This window comes from Hemibagrus wyckioides, linkage group LG18 (genome assembly GCF_019097595.1).
Source record: "Hemibagrus wyckioides isolate EC202008001 linkage group LG18, SWU_Hwy_1.0, whole genome shotgun sequence".
Taxonomy (NCBI): Eukaryota; Metazoa; Chordata; class Actinopteri; order Siluriformes; family Bagridae; genus Hemibagrus; species Hemibagrus wyckioides.
This window is the reverse complement of record NC_080727.1, coordinates 10619315-10639542: the sequence shown is the minus strand read 5'-3', so window position 1 is coordinate 10639542 and position 20228 is coordinate 10619315. Positions and strand designations below refer to the sequence as shown.

The following is a 20228-nucleotide window of genomic DNA, read 5'->3' as shown; positions in this document are numbered from 1 at the left end:
GTAAACATCGAGGAAGAAGAAGAAACCAAAGCAGGAAAAAGCAGACGCAGAAGAAGGAGAAGAAGAAGAAGGAGCGACAGCAGCAGCAATAGCTCTGTGGTTGTGACGGGCCTTATCGACGTTTACATTTAGATTGTGAATTTTTCAGGAATATACTCATTGTAAGTATGTGGTATATTATTAAATAACGCAGATATTAACGAACACCTCGGTTTTGTCGAAACTTCATCATTTTTGCCGCATTTTTTCTGAAATGTTTGTTAATGGTTAATTGTTGCTGGTTGCTAGGCCTTAATACAGTAAAGTAGCGTCTATGAGTGTAATGCTAGCAGTGTGTGTTGTTTGTATATACATATATATATATATATATATATAATATATATATATATATATACGCATTGTAGTTATTTCCCTGACATATTTTAGGTTTAGATACAGTCTGACAGTCTGTTGCCGGCACAAGATCTAGCGCGCTTACCAGCTAATGCTAGCCAGAGGAGCTCCAGTATGATTGCTGTCCTATCTGAATTACTATTTTGTAACATAATGTAACATATGTAACCCAATTCTGTAACATAATAATGTAACATAGCTCTTCCTGTTAGTAATTGCTGTTAACGGTGAGGAAGTAGATCTAATATATATATTTTTTTTATTCTGTAGTGTTATTATTGTTCTTAGTTTTATTATTATAGAATCAAATGTATAAGCTCATAGTCAGTTGGTGGTCTGCAAAAGTATGTCTGGATAATTTAGCATAGCAAATAAGTCACATGATCTTACTGTGACTGAAGTTATTTATTCATTGTGTGATACCCAATTTCATATAGATGCCAACAATTAAGCTTCAAAGCTCCGACGGAGAGATGTTCGAAGTGGATGTTGAAATCGCCAAGCAGTCTGTGACTATAAAAACAATGTTGGAAGGTAAATTACTCAAATTGTTGTGGTATTTGGTTTATATGTTGTGATTGACTAAAACATTTTAAAAGATATTTGTCTGCTGTCTTGTTTTTTTTATTTGGCTCTTGCTTTGTCTAATAGATTTAGGCATGGATGATGAAGGGGATGATGATCCTGTCCCTCTCCCAAATGTCAATGCAGCCATTCTCAAAAAGGTTCGGTATTCAACTGCTCATTATTACTACATAAGCTGATCATCACAATAACTGTAAATTGCAACTTCAATCGCTAGTCTCATAGCGTTTAGCATTCCTATGCTTACTGTATGGTAAAGTAGCCCTGATACAGTGTGCTGTTTCATTTTCTAATCTAAACTTGCCATTTATGGGTTGAGAGCGATGACATTTGTGGCTTTATCGTGAAATGGAATCGCTAGTATGTCAGAGAAAAGGGCAGTGGTGACCCAACAGTTAATGCTCTGGGATACTGTTCAGATGGTCAGAGTTTAAGCTGTCACTGTCTGGTGATGTGTCATGGCCGGCCCTTTGCTGCCCCCAACTTCCTAACAATTTGAGATTTGTGAAAAGAAATTAACTGTGCCAAAATGTATATTTGCTGCTTCTTCTGAAAATTGTTTTGTTGATGTGCTTAGAGATCAGATGGCAGATATTGAGAAGACTACAAAATGGCCACAAAAAAAAGCTTAGCTAGTGTGTGGTTGCTAATAAAGATTCTTGATAGATTCTTCACCCTGATTATAAAACAGTGGCATTAGTTTGCTAGGCTGCTCAGGTCTTTTTGCAAAAAGCTTGTACAGGTATCACTTTTTATTTATTTATGTCTGTATAAACATGGTAATTATATGTATGTGTGTTTTGTGAATAGGTAATTCAGTGGTGCACACATCACAAAGATGACCCCCCACCCCCTGAGGACGATGAGAACAAAGAGAAAAGGACTGATGACATCCCTGTGTGGGATCAGGAGTTCCTCAAAGTGGACCAGGGCACACTCTTTGAGCTCATTCTGGTCTGATTTTGTTTTTTTGAGTCTTTTAAGAGCAAATGCATTTAGTGATTTGGAGACAGTGAGAACAATAAATAGTTTAGAAGATGTGGAAGTTTTTCTTTAAATGGATGAATATAATGTGTTGCTTTCCTGGGTCTCGGACCAAGTGCATATTCCTATTGTTCCATTGCCATGGTTGTTGCTATGTCCTTCAAAAAATATCAGTAGTAAACATTAGACATGTTTGTCATGTGAGTTCTAAAGTGAGATTTAAGAATCAATCGTATGGTATAATTAGGAGTAGGATCCATTTGCATTACTTTAGAATAGGTTAATATTCCTGCATTTTCTTCCCTTGTATAGGCTGCAAATTATTTGGACATCAAAGGATTGCTAGATGTCACCTGCAAAACAGTTGCAAATATGATTAAAGGAAAAACCCCAGAAGAAATCAGGAAGACGTTCAATATTAAAAATGACTTCACAGAGGAAGAGGAAGCTCAGGTAAGGGAAACATTACACCTTCTTTTTGTATGTATGTCTGAAATATTTGTTGGCACATTAAAAAAAAAAAGGTTAGCTGTAAATATTAGTGTACATTTTTCTTAACGCACATTAATTCAGTCTGTACAGGCAATGGCAGAATGTACAGGTTATGTCATTCAATTCAGTTTATTTAAGCACTTTTAATAATAGGGACACTTTTTTTTATTTTTATTTTATTAATTGGGTTAGAGTTTTCACTCGGATTCTATAGAATTAAAAGTAGTTATCCACTGAATAATGAATGAGACTTGACCATGCACTGTAAGTGCGATCTTTAATTTAACCAAGTGAGACAATCCATAACAATCTTTAGGGCATCTGTGTGGTACCAACCAGAGCAATCTCACAGCAAACCTTATCTGTCCATATGGGACTATACTTTGCAGCGCTTCATGATGATGGATGTGTGTGAGGCAGTACTCTGAGGACTTTTGTTCAGGGACCATAGTAGTCATCTTGATGCATGTTGGAAAAACGGTGCTGCTAAAGTAATTGTAGATGATCTCCACTGGCTGGTCTTTGCATCCTCTGAGCCTTTCCTGGGTTAATTCTGCATGGTGTTTTCCTTACATCAGCCTTGGTAAGACGGAGTACCTTGTCGTTGGTATGATAGGTGGTCTTCTTTAACACCATGTTGTTCTGTGCCTCAAATGATGCACTAGTAGTTCAGTGCATTTTCTTCATAGGCTTGCTTCTTGTATCTTACTAAGATGTCAGATGTTCAGGGACTAAAGGCCTATTTTCTGGGTATGAAATTTTTCTCACATGGGCCTTTTTTTTTTGTGGGGTCATTAAAGTTTCCTGTTAGAATGAATTTACAAGAAAAAAGTGGTGGAATATTTGAAGCTAACAGGATTATTCCTACCATAGAAAGACTTTGGAATGGCACTTAAGCATTTTTGCAGAGCGCCTTTTAGCTGAATGAACACACAAGGCATTTGGATGAATTCTCATGAATGAATGTAAATGTAACAGTGTAGAGTACTTTGCAAAAATTAGATGGGTTGATATCAAACTTAAAGGTAAGCCAATCAACAGTATTCATTTCTTTGAATGGTGTGTGACAGATGTTCATCACCAAGCTAATCAAACAGCTCATGGGATATTTCTTTGTACTGTTAATTTGGGATGGTAGTTACACCCATCCACTTTGGTAAAGCAAGTTGCAAGCCATTGATGAGGTAAGCATCAACAAAGAATAAATGAAGTATAAACTTTTGTTAGGAAGTATGTTAACAATAGTGATAGAGAAAATATATGCCTAATGTTGCCTATTCTAAAAATAAATAAATTGCTAATCTGGTTAATTTGCATTGGTATTCATGTATTGATTTATGTTAGACAGCAAAGCTGTTCAATGTTACAAGGAGATACCTTGACTGAGGTAATGTTAGTATCTAATGTAACTGAATAATGTAAGGCTCTGTTTACACTGTCTTTTTCAGATGAAAAAAACATTGTTTTGAAAACAGTCTACTCCATAGTCTAGGATTATTATGTCTAGGATATACTAGTATTATGTAAAAGAATTTATTTTTATGGCATTTATCCAGAGCAACTTACATTTTATCTCTGAGCAATTAAGGGTTAGGGGCCTTGTTCATGGAGCCAACAGTGGCAGCTTGGTGGATCTGGGATTCGAACTGGCAGCCTTCCAGTAGTCCCTGACAGGAATAGTTTTCACCCCATTCCAGCAGAATCAGTCGTAGACATTGATTGAGTCCTCATGTAGACAATCATGTAGTGTGAGTTGCTTTGTCTGCCTGCAAAAATTCAAATTTCAATTTTGTAAAATACACTGAGCAGGCATAACTTTATGACCACCTGCCTAATATTGTGTTGGTCCCCCATTTGCTGCCAAAACAGCCCTGAGCTGTTGAGGCATGGATTCCACTAGAAGATGTGCTGTGGTATCTGGCACCAAGTTGTTAGCAGCAGATCCTTCAAGTCCTGGAAGTTGCAAGGTGGGGCCTCCATGGATAGGACTTGTTTGTCCAGCACATCCCACAGATGCTCAATTGGATCTGGGGAATTTGAAGGCCAAGTCAACACTTTGAGTTGTTGTGCTCATCAAACCATTCCTGAAGCATTTGTGCTTTGTGTTATGGCACATTATCCTGCTGAAAGAGGTGAACATGGTCTGCAACAATGCTTAGGTAGGTGCTACGTGTCAAAGTAACCTCCACATGGATGGCAGGACTCAAAGTTTCCCAGCAGAACATTGCCCAAAGCATGACACTACCTCCGCCGGGGTCAGCATGGAGACCCTGACTGGTTTTGCGGCTATGCAGCCCCATATGTAACGCACTGCAAAGCACTGTGTATTCTGACACCTTTCTATCAGAACCAGCATTAACTTCTTTAGCAATTTGAGCAACAGTGGATCGGATCACATCAGTCTTCGCTCCCCTCATGCATCAATAAGCCTTGGCTTGCCCATGACCCTGTCACCGGTTCACCACTGGTCCTTCCTCGGATCACTTTTGATAAATACTGACCACTGCAGACCGGGAACACCCCACAAGAGCTTCAGTTTTGGAGATGTTCTGATCCAGTTGTCTAGCCATCACAATTTGGCCCTTGTCAGAATCGCTCACATTAAGGACATTCAGAGACTGAAGCCAACAGTGTCATGGTTTTATCCTTCAGGTTTTTTTTTGTTGTTGTTTTGCTGATCCTTCACATGAATGGTGATGAATCTCAAGCTCAGTCTGGGGTTGTGTGTGTTGTGGAGCAGATTTTCTACAAGTATTGCTCTATGTTTAATCTTTTTCTCAATTCTGATCATTCTCCCCTTCCCTGCTACTTACTACTCCATAGTGTGGTGATGCCTCCACCCTGCTTTCACCATATGGTACTAGTTCCTAGTTTTCACCTATTACCATGTTTGAGCAGCTATAGGAAGAGATGTGGTGGTTCCTCACATTATCCATTTAATGATAAGGTGTCTCTCTGTCCTCCTGGGAACATCTTTAGAAATGTTTTAGAAATGTTTTCTTACCCTTGTACATATGTCTCAATACAGTTTAATCATGGAGGTCTATGCAGAGTTGGACTTTGCCAGACTCAAACCAGTTATATTTTCTGATAATTGTTGGACCTTGCACGTGCCCTGTTATATCATGTTCCATCAATTGAATTTGCCACTGGCGGACTTCATTTAAGTTCTAGAGACATGTCAAAACAAACTGAAAAGATTTATAGAATGAATTTTGCTTTATAGATTGCCAAAATGTTAGTGAATGTTAAAGAAATCAAAGTTTAACAATTTAATCAAAGTTTATCCAATGTTAAATTGAACTTAATAGAATAACTGCATAAGTAGGTCTGAATAGGTCCCAAACCAAGTTTGTGTATACACCTACATTTTACCCTTTGACATTGTCAGTAGCAGATGTGATTGTTTAATTGTATTTAAGCTGTATTAAGTTTGCTTTTGTATTTTAATAATTTAATGGCACTTGAAATAATTGAGACAGAAATTTTGCTGAAAAAAATGTTTGAGCCCTGAGATTCTCTTTGCCTTTAGGCCAAAACTTTAGCTTAAATAAAAAAAATTACATGTATTGTCTGTGTCTAATCAGAGAAAATCTCCATGCGAAAACTGCTTTTACTTTTAGGGTTTGCTACACTGATGCGGATTCACTAAGAGGAAACACAAAATGTAGAGTAGCTGAGTGTATTTGCGTAATTAGTTTTTGACCTTTAAATATGAGCTATCTGGAGGTTGAGTCATGTCAACTGGATGTCTTTCCTAGTTAAATCAAAAGCTTTCACTAATCACCCAAGCAGCCTTGTTCTGAGGAAAGCTAGCAGGATTCCATAAATTTGTATTGTCTAGGGTCAAGGATCCTCACCTCCCTGAATATTGCCTTGTTAAGGGAAACAGGGGAAGGTGAGAGTTGGGGTAGGTGTTAGGATGTAATGACCCCAGAGGAGACTAAGGAGAAAGTGTATTGAAGTATTAGGGATAATGATCAGAGAATATGTGTGGCTTTTCTGGACCTGTGAAGGGGTCTTGACCTTCTTGGAGATAGATTAAAGAGCAGCGTGAAACATCGAGAATAGGTTATGCCTAAGACCTCTGGTGAAAGAAGGATTTTCCATCTGGGCATAGATGGCACTCTCAATCCATCTGTACCATCTGTCCAAGGTGCTTATATTATCGTCCTCAAATGTGTCCTTCACCCTTCAGATTGGGGTACACAGCTGATTCTGGTCCTGAGGTTTTGTTTCTTCTGTGTTGGTACATCCTCCTATGTAGTGGTTGTTTTGTCTCTCCATTATAGAGCTCTGAACACTCTTCACTGCACTGGACCGTGTAAATTATATTGCTCTTTTTGTGTTTTGGCGTCCGATCTTTGGGGTGGACGAGTATCTCAGTGTTGGTGGGTTTAAAGTGACCTTGTGGTGTGTTCCAAAAATCCTGTTAAGTTTTCGGATACTCTGGCCATGTGTAAGGAATGACGAGGTTTTTCTTTTGGTTCTGACTCTTTGGTCTCTTGTCCTTCTCCTGTCTTGTTAAAAGCCCACTTAGGATAACCACATGCCTTGAGGGCTGCCTTCAGATGATTTTCTCTTTTTTAGCTTTTGTTGAGGTGGGGATGCTTTTTGCCCTGTGGTGTTATGTCCTGATGACTCCCAACTTGCAGTGAGTGGTGGGAATCAAACAGTAGGTACTGGTCTGTGTGTGTGGCTTTCCTGTATATTTCTACTTCTCGCTTCCCATCAGTTCGTATGACTCTTGCATTCTCTGATCGTTAACCCTAATACTTCATTACTCCCTTTAATCCTAACGCCTCCCTGCACTCTCACCTTCCCTTTGTTTCCTTAATGAGGCTATACATGAGGCGATGATCCTTGACCCAGGAGGATACAATATCACCCTGCTCGGATGAGTAGTCAAACATTTCGATCTAACTAGAAGAAAGAAGACCATTTGACATGAACTTCCAAATAACTGCACCTGGATGACTGAGAATCTTCACAGATACGTTACAAATGAGCTATTCTTGTTCATATGAGCAAATATGAGCTATTTTAGGGATTAATCAACTTGAAATCTAGTCTGGTTACTGAGTCTAAATCAGCAAAAAAGATACTTTTGGTTTTAGTTATTTGTTTTACACTTAGCTCTGTTCTTTGGCTCAGTTTGTGCATTTTTTTTATCAGATCACAGCTACATAAAAACGTTGTCTGCGAACCAAAACATGCAGCATATTTAGTCAGTTCTTGTCTTGGGGTCAATTTAGGATTAAAACCACTTTCTCATTGTACTTTCAAACTGTTGTAGAGTTCATTTGGAACCATACTTTGACCAGTTCTTTTGGTCTTCACCCAGGTGCAGGGACCAGTTCAAGTAGACTAAACACTGTATATGTGATAGTAGCTTTTGACTGTGAAGTAAAAGAAATTTTTGCCCATTCCCTTGGAAGCACATTTGTGAGGTCAGGCACTGATGTATGAGAAGGCCTGGCTCGCAGTCTGTGCTCTAATTCATCCCAAAGGTATTCTGTTGGGTTGAGGTCAGGATTCTGTGCAGGCCAGCCAAGTTCCTCCACACCAAACTCGCTCATCCATGTCTTTATGGACCTTGCTTTGTGCACTAGTGAGCAGTCATGTTGGAACAGGAAGGGCCCATCTCCTTCCTGTTCCATTAAGAGTTCCTTTCACTGGAAATAAGAGGTCAAGCCCAAACCCTGAAAAACAACCACACCATAATTTCCCCTTCACCAAACTTTACACTTTGCACAATGCAGTCAGGCAAGTACTATTCTCCTGGCAACCACCAAACCCAGACTTGTCCATCGGATTGCCAGACAGAAAAGCATGATTCGTCACTCCTGAGAACACGTCTCTACTGCTCTAGAGTCCAGTGGTGGCGTGCTTTACACCTCTGTATCCAACGCTTTGCATTGCACTTGGTGATGTAAGGTTGGGTGGATGCATCTGCTTGGCCATGAAAACCCATTCTATGAAGCTCTCTTCTCACTGTTCTTGAGTAATCTGAAGGCCACATGAAGTTTGGAAGTCTGACAGAGTCTATTGACTCTGCAGAAATTTGGTGACTTCTGTGCACTGTGCCACTTCTGTTCCACTTTGTTATAATACCACTAACAGTTGACTGTGGAATATTTAGTAGTGAGGAAATTTCTTGAATGGATTTATTGCACAGGTGGCAAACTAACACTGTACCATGCTTGAATTCACTGAGTTCCTGAGAGTGACCTATTCTTTTACTTTCTTTGTAGAAGCAGTCTGCATGCCTAGGTGCTTGATTTTAACACCTGTGGCCATGGAAGTGATTAGAACACCTGAATTCAATGATTTGGAGGGGTGTCCCAAAACCTTTGGCAATATAGTGTATATAATAATATGAATACTATGGTAAACATTTTTGTGCTTAAATACAGAACATTTTTTTTGTGCCACATTCAGCCATTTTTCCTTGGTGTAGATATCCAAGGCATGTTGTATTTCTGCAGCACTTCAAGTCTCAGCTGTGGGTCAGTATAGCAACTTGCATTAAAAAACTGCTGCCCACAGCACAAATTACACAACGGTTCATCTTCTACAGTTCTGTCCATTCTTTAAAAGATGTTTTAGCTGCTCATATGAGGTTCCTCAGAATATAGTATCACAAATCCATTTCTGTTTTTAAACTATTGCTGCTTTAAATTCAAGAAATTGTCTGTGATAACTTAAATCTGTGCTTTATTTCACGCAGGTACGCAAGGAGAACCAGTGGTGTGAAGAGAAATGAAGTTCATCTAAACAATGTCACACTGCAAGGATTGTTCCCAAAACACATTTACTGGTTGCACTGCATTATTCATATTTGCTGATATTTACCAGTAGACCAGTAGAATTAGTCATTTGTGTATTGATAGCATGATCATCCTCATTGCTTGTTTAGTGAAAGACTATAATTTAAGTGGTATCTGTTTTTATTCTTTGTATATTCAGCAGAAATAAATAGTATATTCACCTCTCCCAAGCAGATGACCATTTACTTTTTTTTTCTTTCTTTTATTTTTGGAATAAAGTCATCAGGAACCCAAGGTGAATTTTGAAAGTTTTGCAGCCTGAGCATTTTTTAGGAATGTAGACTTGTGTGTCTAGGCTTCTCGTAACTTCTTAATTCTATTCTTATAACAAAGCATAGACTTATCTTTTTAGTTAAAAAATAAAACCAACAAAATGTGTCCTGGTGTGTTGCATGTTACTTTGAGGATTCTGTTAATATTCTTTCTTAATCTCAGATTTTTAAAAACACATCTTTTTCTGCACAGCAAATCAAAAAGCATAAATATCTACTGTCTAGTCACAACGCTTAGCACATCATTCCACATTAACTATCCATATCATGAGTTTAATAACCCTTTATATATATATACACACACACACATACACACACATATAGTATCTCACAAAAGGTGAGTACACCCCTCACATTTTTGTAAATATTTTATATCTTTTCATGTGACAACACTGAAGGCTGTAAGGCATAACAGAGTGGCACAATCATCAAACAGAACATGACAATAAAGAAAATGAGAAAATGATCTCTGTTCAAAAGTTTGCATACTTTTAGTTCTTAATATCGTGTATTGCCTCCTTTAGCATTTGAAACAACAGGTTTTTGTTTTTTTTTGTTTTTCCAAGAGCAGCCTGTATTTCTCTCGGAGTTGTTTGGGGGTTTGTCTTTGTGTGCCAAACAATTCTTTTAGCAGTACTAGGTGAAATTTTTCTTGGTCTACCTGATCGTGGCTTAGTATCAGCAGAACTTATTTTCCACCACTTTATCAGAGTTTAAACAGTACTGACTGGCATTTTCAAGTGTTGAGATCTTTTTATCTTGCTTTATAAAGTTCAACTACCTTATTATGCAGTTCTATTGGCAGTGCTTTTGTCTTTCCCATGGACCAAGTCAGTGCATCACCTCATGAGCTAAGAAACTCACTGACTATTTCTGCACAGACACTAACTACAATTACAATGAGTCACATGTGTGGAAACTTCCCTTTAATAGCCCTTTAAACCTCTGTGTGTTTATAATGTGGCCAAACGTTCAAGGATATGTCAGCTTTTGATCAGGGTTGTTTGGGTGATTTCAGTTATCATTAGGTTTTAAAAAGGAGTCATGTCACTATGTGATAACATCATGTGACCACTATCCTTAAATAAGAAAAAATCTTTTGCATTGTCAGTCATATTTTCCAAATAAATGGCAATGTTTAATAATTTCTTTCAGGGAATGCAAACATTTGAGCACAGTATTATGCATTATGAGCACTGAGAGGTGAAGTGAATATGGGGCTGCATAGACGCAGACCAGTCAGGGTGCTCATGCTGACCCCTGTGCACAGCCAAAAGTTCCAAAAATGGGGACGTGAGCATCGGAACTAGACCATGGAGCAATAGAAGAAGGTGGCCTGGTCTGAAGAATCACGGTTTCTTTTACATAACGTGGATGGTTGGGTGCATGTGCGTCACTTACCTGGGGAACACATGGCACCAGGATGCACTATGGGAAGAAGGCAAGCTGGCAGTGTCGCACTTTGGGCAATGTTCTGTAGAGAAATCTTGGGTCCTGCCATCCTTGGATGTTACTTTGACACATACCACATACCTAGGCATTGTTGCAGACTATTTACACCCTTTCATAGAAACGTTATCAGTTCCTCCAAGAAAGACTCAGATGCCAGGTTTTGATTGAGTGTAGTTTACTTGAAGGAAGCACTGTGAAACTGAACATACAAATACATAAAATGTCAAATAATGCATCTTGTGCATCATAATTCAATTGTTACATTCATATTTAACATATTTAACATGCTTTCCATATAGACGATCAAACAAATCAGCTTTGCCATTTTATCTTTTTGAAAATACAATTTCTTCGCGTGTCTTTTTAAATTGCACTTTATTAACAAAGAAAAATATTGAACTAAATATTCACAGACATATATTTTCAAGGCTTTTGTAACATCAAACCGCATGGAAGAGAAATACTTCTGACACAGAGACACTCTTAAAATATTAATTTTGCTTAGGACACTAGGTGTCACTATGGGACTGTTTTAATGAGGTCGGCAAGAAAGGAATGGCTTAACCAAAAGAAGACCAACTTCTAAAAATCTAGAAATGTTTTGCATGTGAGAGTTGAGCACACATGTTCTCCCCTTTCCACGTGTGAACATCCATTTTCCTCTCATGGTTGTAAATTACTGTGCATGGAAGTGTCAATAACACATTTAGATATTAGCCATGGATTTACTGCCATACTGTGAGTGGATAGCAGGACATTTTAAGATTTAGTTTATAATTACTACTCTGCAATTTTTTAATTTATTAATGTTTGACCTGAATTAAACCAAATGGTGATATTGGTGTGTAATATGCTTCCCATGTTCACATACATGTGTGAATTCTACTGCTACTTTGTATTTAAATTTTATTTTTAACTTCTATTGTTGAAGAATGTAAATGGATGTAGTGTGTTATGGCTTGTGATAGTTGTAGTTTATATGTAATTAGTATACAGTTGTGCTCTTGTCAATCACAGAGTCAGAGAATATAGAAACTAAAGTAGAGTGCATTTAGTTAACTGGCCTGCTTCATTATTGCCTGAAATTCAGGCATAAGGGTGCTCTGTGTAAGTGTAAATGAAACAGGATAGAGTAAGCCAAGTGTGGCTAATCGGAATTATATGTTTAACCATTTGAAAAAGGTAAGTTAACTTTTTTTAATTAATCAAAATTTTAAAAAAAAAAATTATCCTGTAACCCTTCACATCAATACTTTTCACAATCTCAGTCAGAAAGTGTTTTATGTGCATGTGTGTTTCATGAATGACTATAATGCAACAGTCCTCCTCTTTTTGCTATGTGGTTTTATTACCTTTGGCTGATTAACTTTTCTGCTGTTTTTAATTTTCTGTAAAATCTTTTCCAAACATCTGTATTTGAGTCATGATCAAGGTTGTAACTTTGGTTTGAGAAGTGAGGGGGACACAAAATGGGGGAAAATGTTTTTGATTTGAATCCCATTACCTGTATTTGTATACATTTAGGGAGTGATACAAATCCAGGAAATAATGAAGTTGATTATGATGATAAATTCTGTCAAAAAGTACAGTAGGCTACTCAACTGTCGATATAAAAATGATGTCTTACTTTCTTTATTGTTTAATAGGGGCCGAGAGACTTGAGAGAATCATTTTATAAAGTCAAATTTGTTCACCATTAATGTTTTGTGTGTAAATCAAATTTAAATAATGTGACGCTCAATTTCCACTGTTAAACTTTTATTTCTAACTGACCGCTGTAGCTGAAAATGTAAAATAAATGACTTGTTGCACAGGACTTTTGTCAGAGACACATCCACCAAACCAAAAAGCAAAAAGCTTTTATAAACTGTGTGTTACATCACTATTGTGTAATATCAGGTGCAGATAGACAGCAGCAACATTAATATGTAATTATATGAAAATGTTGATCATTACTTTAATAATTGTCTTTCATGCATAAACAACCACCATTAGTTAATGAACAAATTAAAATTTTTAAATTCCTGGTGCTAATTTTCTGTGCAGCACAAATACCTTTCCTTACTTCTGTAATCCAAAAGGATGGGAAAATTGATAATACTGACTGTGCCACAACCGTGATACCTGTTCATTACACCTTTTAGTCAGATATTTTTAGTGAGTGTGCATGTGACGTTCCTGGACACGGACACGCACATCGACACAGGAAGACTATCTGTGTCCTTGCTGGTCCTGCTCCTCTGCGGTGATGAAAATCATAACAAACTATTTTGAAAAGTGGTGGTGGTGGTGGTGCGGGGTGTCCCCCCGTCCCCAGTGGAAATTATGCCCCTGGACACTCCTACAATAAACACGTTGTATAAACACATGCTATAGATTTTAGGGGTTGGGATTGGATACAATGCCATCCCAAACTGTTTCTCAGGCCATAAATGCAATCAATTCACAATCTGTTGTACTACAAAGTTGTGCTGATCTGTGAATGGATTTTTACTGTTGACTAGCTACTGCAAAAACATGGGCACACACAGTTAAGCTGCCATCCCATTAAGCACATTACAAAGTTAAAAAGTATGTCCATCTATGGTTGCTTTAATGTTCTATGCAATTTGTCAGAACTAGCTACCTGTGGTGTGGTCTACAGATTGTGATTACACAAAAACCATCTGCAGATGGCACCATACATAGGTGATTAAGGTACATTTGATTCACAACTGATATCATATAATTTAATTATTTTTATAATAAAAATATTGGAACTGTTTATTTTACTCTTTTGTGCTAAACCTCATTGTTAGAATAAGTTCCAAAATTGTAAGTCAGTTCCCTGCAACAAACAGGGTTTTGGTAAATAGCCTAAATAAAATGTTTAGTGGACTTTTGCTTGGGCACAAGCTCAGTTTGAATGGGGGATAGCAATACGTCAAGCTAAACTGAAAGAAGAGGGATCTGTAGGTTTTTCAGGGTCTGGGTGCATAGTGGATCTAGGTATTCAAGATTTTGCTGGGCAGGAACAGCTTGCAGCTTCTCCCCAAACCACTGCAAACGGATGGCCTGTATTTAAGTTGTCAACCTCTATGACATGGCCTTTACGGATCTGCTGCTTGAGAATGGGAGTTGTGGTGAAAGCTGGAGTCAGAGCCTGATCAGCTGTGGGAATTCCATGGCACGTGCTTGGTATCTCAGCAGAAAAACATCTCAGAAGCACAACATGTTAAACCTTGAGGTGTTGGGGTACATGTCAGGAACCATTGGGACATTTCCCTGTCAGACCACTGGAGGGGGTGCTGGCAGGTGAATCGTCAGAGCCACATATATATATATATATATATATATATATATATATATATATATATATGTATATATATATGAGCCCTTCTGTGCCTCTTGGTGTCAGTCGTTGTTTGTTTAGCATTGTCTGATGTTTGTTTGTACGTTTACCTGGCCGTTCAACAGGATGTCGGTTTGTTCGTATGTTTAGTTTGCGGTATGTTTGATTTGTCTTTCCCCTGTGAATAAAGCAGTGCTTGTTTAATCCTGCATATGGGTCTGACTCCATGGCGCAGGGGTGCATGTGGCTTTCACAGACATCCGGGTTTGAGCTCCATGGGGTGCGGGGGACCCGGACATTACACTACAACAGCAGAAGTCCCTGTCGGGTCCTGCCTCTGTCAGCCAAGAACAAAAAGCTGAGGCTGCAGTGGGCACAGGCTAACCAGATTGTAAAAACAACCCTGGTTTGATGACTCAAATTCTGCTGAGGCTCACAGATGGTCAGAATTTGGCCCCAACAGCTTCAATCCATGGACTTGTTCAGGGTAATGTCCTCTTGTGTGGGAAATGTTTCATGTCACAGTGTCTATATATTAATACTAATCAATCATTGCTTGAATGCCAGTATTTAAGTGTCAATGCTTCCCTTCATGGCCACCATGAAAGGAAGCATCTCCTAATGGCCGCTTTAGCCATAATTTAGCCATCTCCTAATGGGTTCTTTTTAGCATTGCATGCACCATGTCACAAAGCAAATAATCCAAAATTGGTTTTGTGAACATGACAATGAGTTCATTGTTCTTTGGTGGCCATCCCATTCACTGGATCTGAATCTAGTAGAACACCTTTTGGATGTGGTAGAATGGGAGATCTAGAGTATGAAAAATTTTGAATTGCATTATTGCATTATTAACAACATCTTGTTTCCCAACTGATTAAACGTGTTACTATATCCTAAGACTACTTTCAAGTAAGTTTCAGGTAATATGTAAGTAAATAAATAAGTTGGTGGAGATTAATTGTTCTTGATCCTTTTATGGGAAAACCCAAGGAATCAGTAGAAAATTGTTTAATGAGATAAATAGTAAATCAAAACATAAACAACTACAATATCTCACAAAAGTGAGTACACCCCTCATTTTTGTAAATATTTTATTATATCTTTTCATGTGACATATAATAATATAATGTAGTGAGTGTACAACCTGTATAACAGTGTAAATTTGCTGTCCCCTCAAAATAACTCAACACACAGCCATTAATGTCTAAACCGTTGGCAACAAAAGTGAGTACACCCCTAAGTGGAAATGTCCAAATTGGGCCCAAAGTGTCAATATTTTGTGTGGCCACCATTACTTTCCAGCACTGCCTTAACCATCTTGGGCACGGAGTTCACCAGAGCTTCACAGGTTGCCCCTGGAGTCTTCTTCCACTCCTCCATGATGACATCACAGAGTTGGTGGATGTTAGAGACCTTGCGCTCCCCCACCTTCCGTCTTGGAGGTGTGTTTGGGGCTGTTATCGTGTTGGAATACCGCCCTTCGGCCCAGTCTCTGAAGGGAGGGGATCATGCTCTGCTTCAGTATGTCACAGTACATGTTGGCATTCATGGTTCCCTCAATGAACTGTAGCTCCCCATTGCCGGCAGCACTCATGCAGGCCCAGACCATGACACTCCCACCACCATGCTTGACTGTAGGCAAGACACACTTGTCTTTGTACTCCTCACCTGGTTGCCGCCACACACGCTTGACACCATCTGAACCAAATAATCTTGGTCTCATCGGACCACAGGACATGGTTCCAGTAATCCATGTCCTTAGTCTGTTTGTCTTCAGCAAATTGTATGCGGGCTTTCTTGTGCATCATCTTTAGTAGAGGCTTTCTTCTGGGACGACAGCCATGCAGACCAATAATGATGCAGTGTGCAGCGTACGATCAGAGCACTGACAGGTTGACCCCCCACCCCTTCCCAAAGACAACCTCCGGATATGACGCTGAGCACGTGCACTCAACTTCTTTGGTCAACCATGGCGAGGCCTGTTCTGAGTGAAACCTGTCCTATAAAACCACTGTATGGTCTTGCCCACCGTGCTGCAGCTCAGTTTCAGGGTGGCAATCTTCACTGCTGCTGGTGATAGATCTGCATAGACAGCCTGTGACCCAGGGGACTGCTGTGGATAGAACCATTTGGAGACTATCACACCGTCTCTGAACTACCTTGGCCTCAGTCAGCTTTCAGCTAGAAAGAATTAGTGCTATGTCAGTAATGAATTCAGAAAGTACACTGACATATTAGTTCCTCAAGGGCAACTTGGTTGCTTCATGACTATGAACTATTGAAGAAAGGACATTATCAGCATTTACATTATTTACTGTCCAGTGCCACCCAAATGAGGATGAGGTTCCCTTTTGTGTCTGGTTCCTTTCAAGGTTTCTTCCTCATATTATATCAGGGAGTTTTTCCTTGACACGTTTAGTATTTATAGTCTTATGTAAAAGACACCTAACAGGTTCTTGCCCTGTGAGGAACATGGTATAGTCTGTTGAAGCCAATATTTGGCTTGATATGATTCTTACAGTAGGGGTAGAAGCATGCTGTAGGAATATTTTTAGCAGCAGGGATCGGGTGGCTTGTCAGGACCTCTTATTAGGCTTAAGATACACTTTTTGATATGACAATGGCACAAGACACTGCCAATAAAAAAAGAGTACTGGCTCTGGGACAGTAGTAACCCAGCCAAAACCAAGAATTTAATCTAATTAAGCATCTTGGAAGAAAAAAAGTGAAGTTTGAGAGATTCAGCAAAGAGTAATAAGAAATTATACCATTACCATTATACCATTATACCTAAAAAGGCTGTCATTACTATCAATATGCTTCAATAAAGTACTAAGAATTCATTTTTTCTCTGTCTTTTATTAATTTACTTTGCATAACCTGTTTATTTATTTTTTTTTGTTATGGAGTATTTTTGCATAATAAATAATTTTTTCTTTAAGACAAGCTATGGCCAAAATGAAGGGGTGTAAATACTTTCTGAAGGCACCAAAAGGTACTGAGAAAAGAATGGAAAACCCAGTTCAACACACTTATAATAGAGGTCAGTGCACAGCTGTTTGGAAAATCAATACGTTTATGTACAAGAAATTCAGTAATTCTCTCAGTGGCATTAACAATTTCAAGTTCACATAATTTGTGGATAGAGTGTAACCACTGGCGTGTTCCTTTTAACATTGCCATGAAGAACATAAATTCAATTCAACGATTTCCAAAATGTTTAATATATTAAACATGTATACGTCACCATAGAAAACAATAAATCACCACTTAAAAAAATAGCAAAAAGAAAACAAAAAGCTTTTTTTTTACTTAGATGAAATAAAGATCTGTGATGTATATGAAGTAAACAAGCACAGTAATTTGAGGAGCTGCATTAATTCAACATAAACTCTACAATGTAACTTGAGAACTTCTGCACATTTCTATTCTATTGTTGAACATATTCAAAATCAATACAGCATAATGAACCATTTTCATTACTGTTACTTAAAATGTACTTGACATTGTGATGTCTGGTTGAAAGACACCAGACAAAGCACTTAGAGCTCTAAGTAGAGCAGTTTGTAAATAAATGCAAAAAAACGATTAAGAAAAATGACAAAAACATTTTAACTTTAGGTATAGAATACCATCATGTGAAGACATTTTTAAATTTCTACAATTAAGTTGCTAGCAATGTGATACACACCGCAGCTGGTGTCTTCATTTAAATTTTTATAGTGTCTGTTGGAAACACTGAAGGCACAAGAGTTTCTGGGTCTCATTGTTGAATGATATGAACTACAGAAGTGTTGAAGGAGTTATCTGTTTTTGCTCTGCTGAAGAAAATTGGGAGTTTGCGAGGACTGAGCAATGAGAGTAAGGGTGTTGTCCGGTTTGCGCATGGATATTGCTGGCATTGGGAAAAGCATTGGGGCAGTTTAGAGGAGAGGATTTATGTGTGAAGTAATGAATAGGAGAGGAGAGAGATTCTACAGCACTTCCATCGGAAGAATTGGGGCTGCCGCACTGTCCTCTTTGAAGGTAGCGAATGCACTTCTTTTTTCTCCTAGGAACAGTCAAGAGAGTTATCTGTGAATAAAATGTGGATGTAAAATGTCACAAAAATGCATACTTCATGACAAAAAATTGCTATAAAACATTAGTCTTATAAGATACGCTATATGGCCAAAAGTACGTGGACTGTTTGGTTAGGAACAGAAAGCCTGGTACCCAGCAGCCATTCCAGTTCATCCAAAATTTGTTCAGTGGAGTTGAGGTCAGGGTTCTTTGTGGAGCACAGAGTCATTCCAAAACAACCTTGGCAAATGATGGATCTCATTCTGAGTGCAGTCAATCAATGGATCTCACTCTGAGTGCAGGGACACTGTCATGCTGGAAGTGATTTGGCTAGGCCTAATTTCCTGAAGTCTTAATGCCTCAACACAGAAAGACATTCTGACATTCGTATGCTTAAAACTTTCAGAAAGGCCCTCATATGTGTAATATGGTGTGATGTGTCCACATACTTTTGCCCATATAGTGTACATGATGCACTTTATTACATTATTAAATTAAACTTGCTAACCATACACACTTGCAAAACAATCACAGGTTAATGGGTTCAAGTGATGGCTTTCTAATTTTGCTGTGATGGGACCAAAAGTATATTATTAAATTTTGAGTAACTCTTGTTAGCTAACATGGTGAGGAGGCATATATGTAGCATTACTCTAACAATGATTGATTCGGAACAGGAAAAATCAATTAAACTGAATAGCAAATAAAAAATTATAATATAAAAATAATTATAGGGTTGCGTACAGGGCTGCAGCCATTGGGTCATACTCTGTTATTCATATAACATTGACACGCTGTAAATAGCTTATTAGTTCTACCTCATTTGTAGTTACACTCATTGGCTTTAGTTTTTTTTAATCAGACACACTTACCACATATGTGCAGTTTTTAGGTATAAAGTAGAAAGGTCCCACTATGGGGCCATTGTTGTCAATCAGAGACATTGTTTCTTTAAAACACCTTAATTGCACTGATTGCTAAATAATGCACCAAACAAAAGAATCCAGCCAATAGCTAAACTAATATTTTTCTTGAATTTCAGTGACCCTTCCCACTAACTGTATGCCAACAGCACATTTCAGAAGTATTTGCACTGTTTATGAAAATAAGCAATTATTTATATGAAAAAAAAAACCCCAAACAGATTAGCAATGAATGATATTTCAAGCTCAAACCTACAGGGACTCTATAGTTGTATGTTAAGGGAATGGGCTAAGCGCAGAGTAAAAAACAGTACTCAACAGGGCCTGTCAACAAAATATATGGTAAAATATGGAAATAAATAAATGAGTAGATACGTGGATTTGTAATCCAGAGTGGCAAGGAGGAGTACTGGGGGTCAAAAAGCAACCTCAAATAATAACGTAAACCAGGGGAAATAGCCCCTTCTTAAAGTTTAAATATTATATATGGTACCTGACTCTAGACATAAGTTTCAATAAAACTTCTTTAAACTGTGGGCTTAAGAAATGGATTGAGGATTGAGGACAGAGGATGGAGGAAGGATCGCTCAGAGAACTTAGCTCTCAGACATAATACCACTCTGATACGTACAAAGCACAGACAGCAATTGACAAAGTCCTGGGGTTTAAGTAGCATGAATAGTAAAAGCAGTAGTAGTAAAATTCAGTAGAAATTCTATTACTTTTACTTTGTGCTTTAACTTGGTGAACACTGACCTGTGACTAAAGAAAACATCGTATGAGCCAAGAAAATAAAAAAGGGCGAGTATTTTGCATTTCTGTTAGTAAGCAGATGTGAGCCATTATATACTGAGCTTTTGTTCCTATTTGGAAAAACAGTTTATTTAATTTGGGTGATGAT

The 20228-nt window shown here is 38.2% G+C and overlaps 2 protein-coding genes across 8 annotated transcripts in view; one reads left to right on the top strand and one right to left on the bottom strand.

The window, feature by feature from the left end:
* On the top strand, positions 1 to 9662 carry skp1 (S-phase kinase-associated protein 1). Its single transcript, XM_058416013.1, has 6 exons — positions 1 to 161; positions 831 to 927; positions 1045 to 1118; positions 1789 to 1932; positions 2275 to 2415; positions 9185 to 9662. Exons 2-6 carry the CDS (start codon positions 831 to 833, stop codon positions 9218 to 9220), a joined length of 492 nt encoding a protein of 163 aa, XP_058271996.1. The 5' UTR covers positions 1 to 161; the 3' UTR covers positions 9221 to 9662.
* A 7634-nt stretch (positions 9663 to 17296) lies between these two features.
* Positions 17297 to 20228, bottom strand: part of tcf7 (transcription factor 7) — a 64301-nt gene continuing 61369 nt past the window's right edge. For 2 of the 7 annotated variants that reach the window (XM_058415790.1, XM_058415792.1), the window contains one exon: positions 17297 to 18393. In XM_058415790.1, the coding sequence (XP_058271773.1) occupies positions 18126 to 18393 (268 nt within the window). In that variant the 3' untranslated portion in view covers positions 17297 to 18125. Of the gene's footprint in view, positions 18417 to 20228 lie in introns of all 7 variants that reach the window. The other 5 variants (XM_058415789.1, XM_058415791.1, XM_058415793.1 and 2 more) reach the window with 5 other exon arrangements.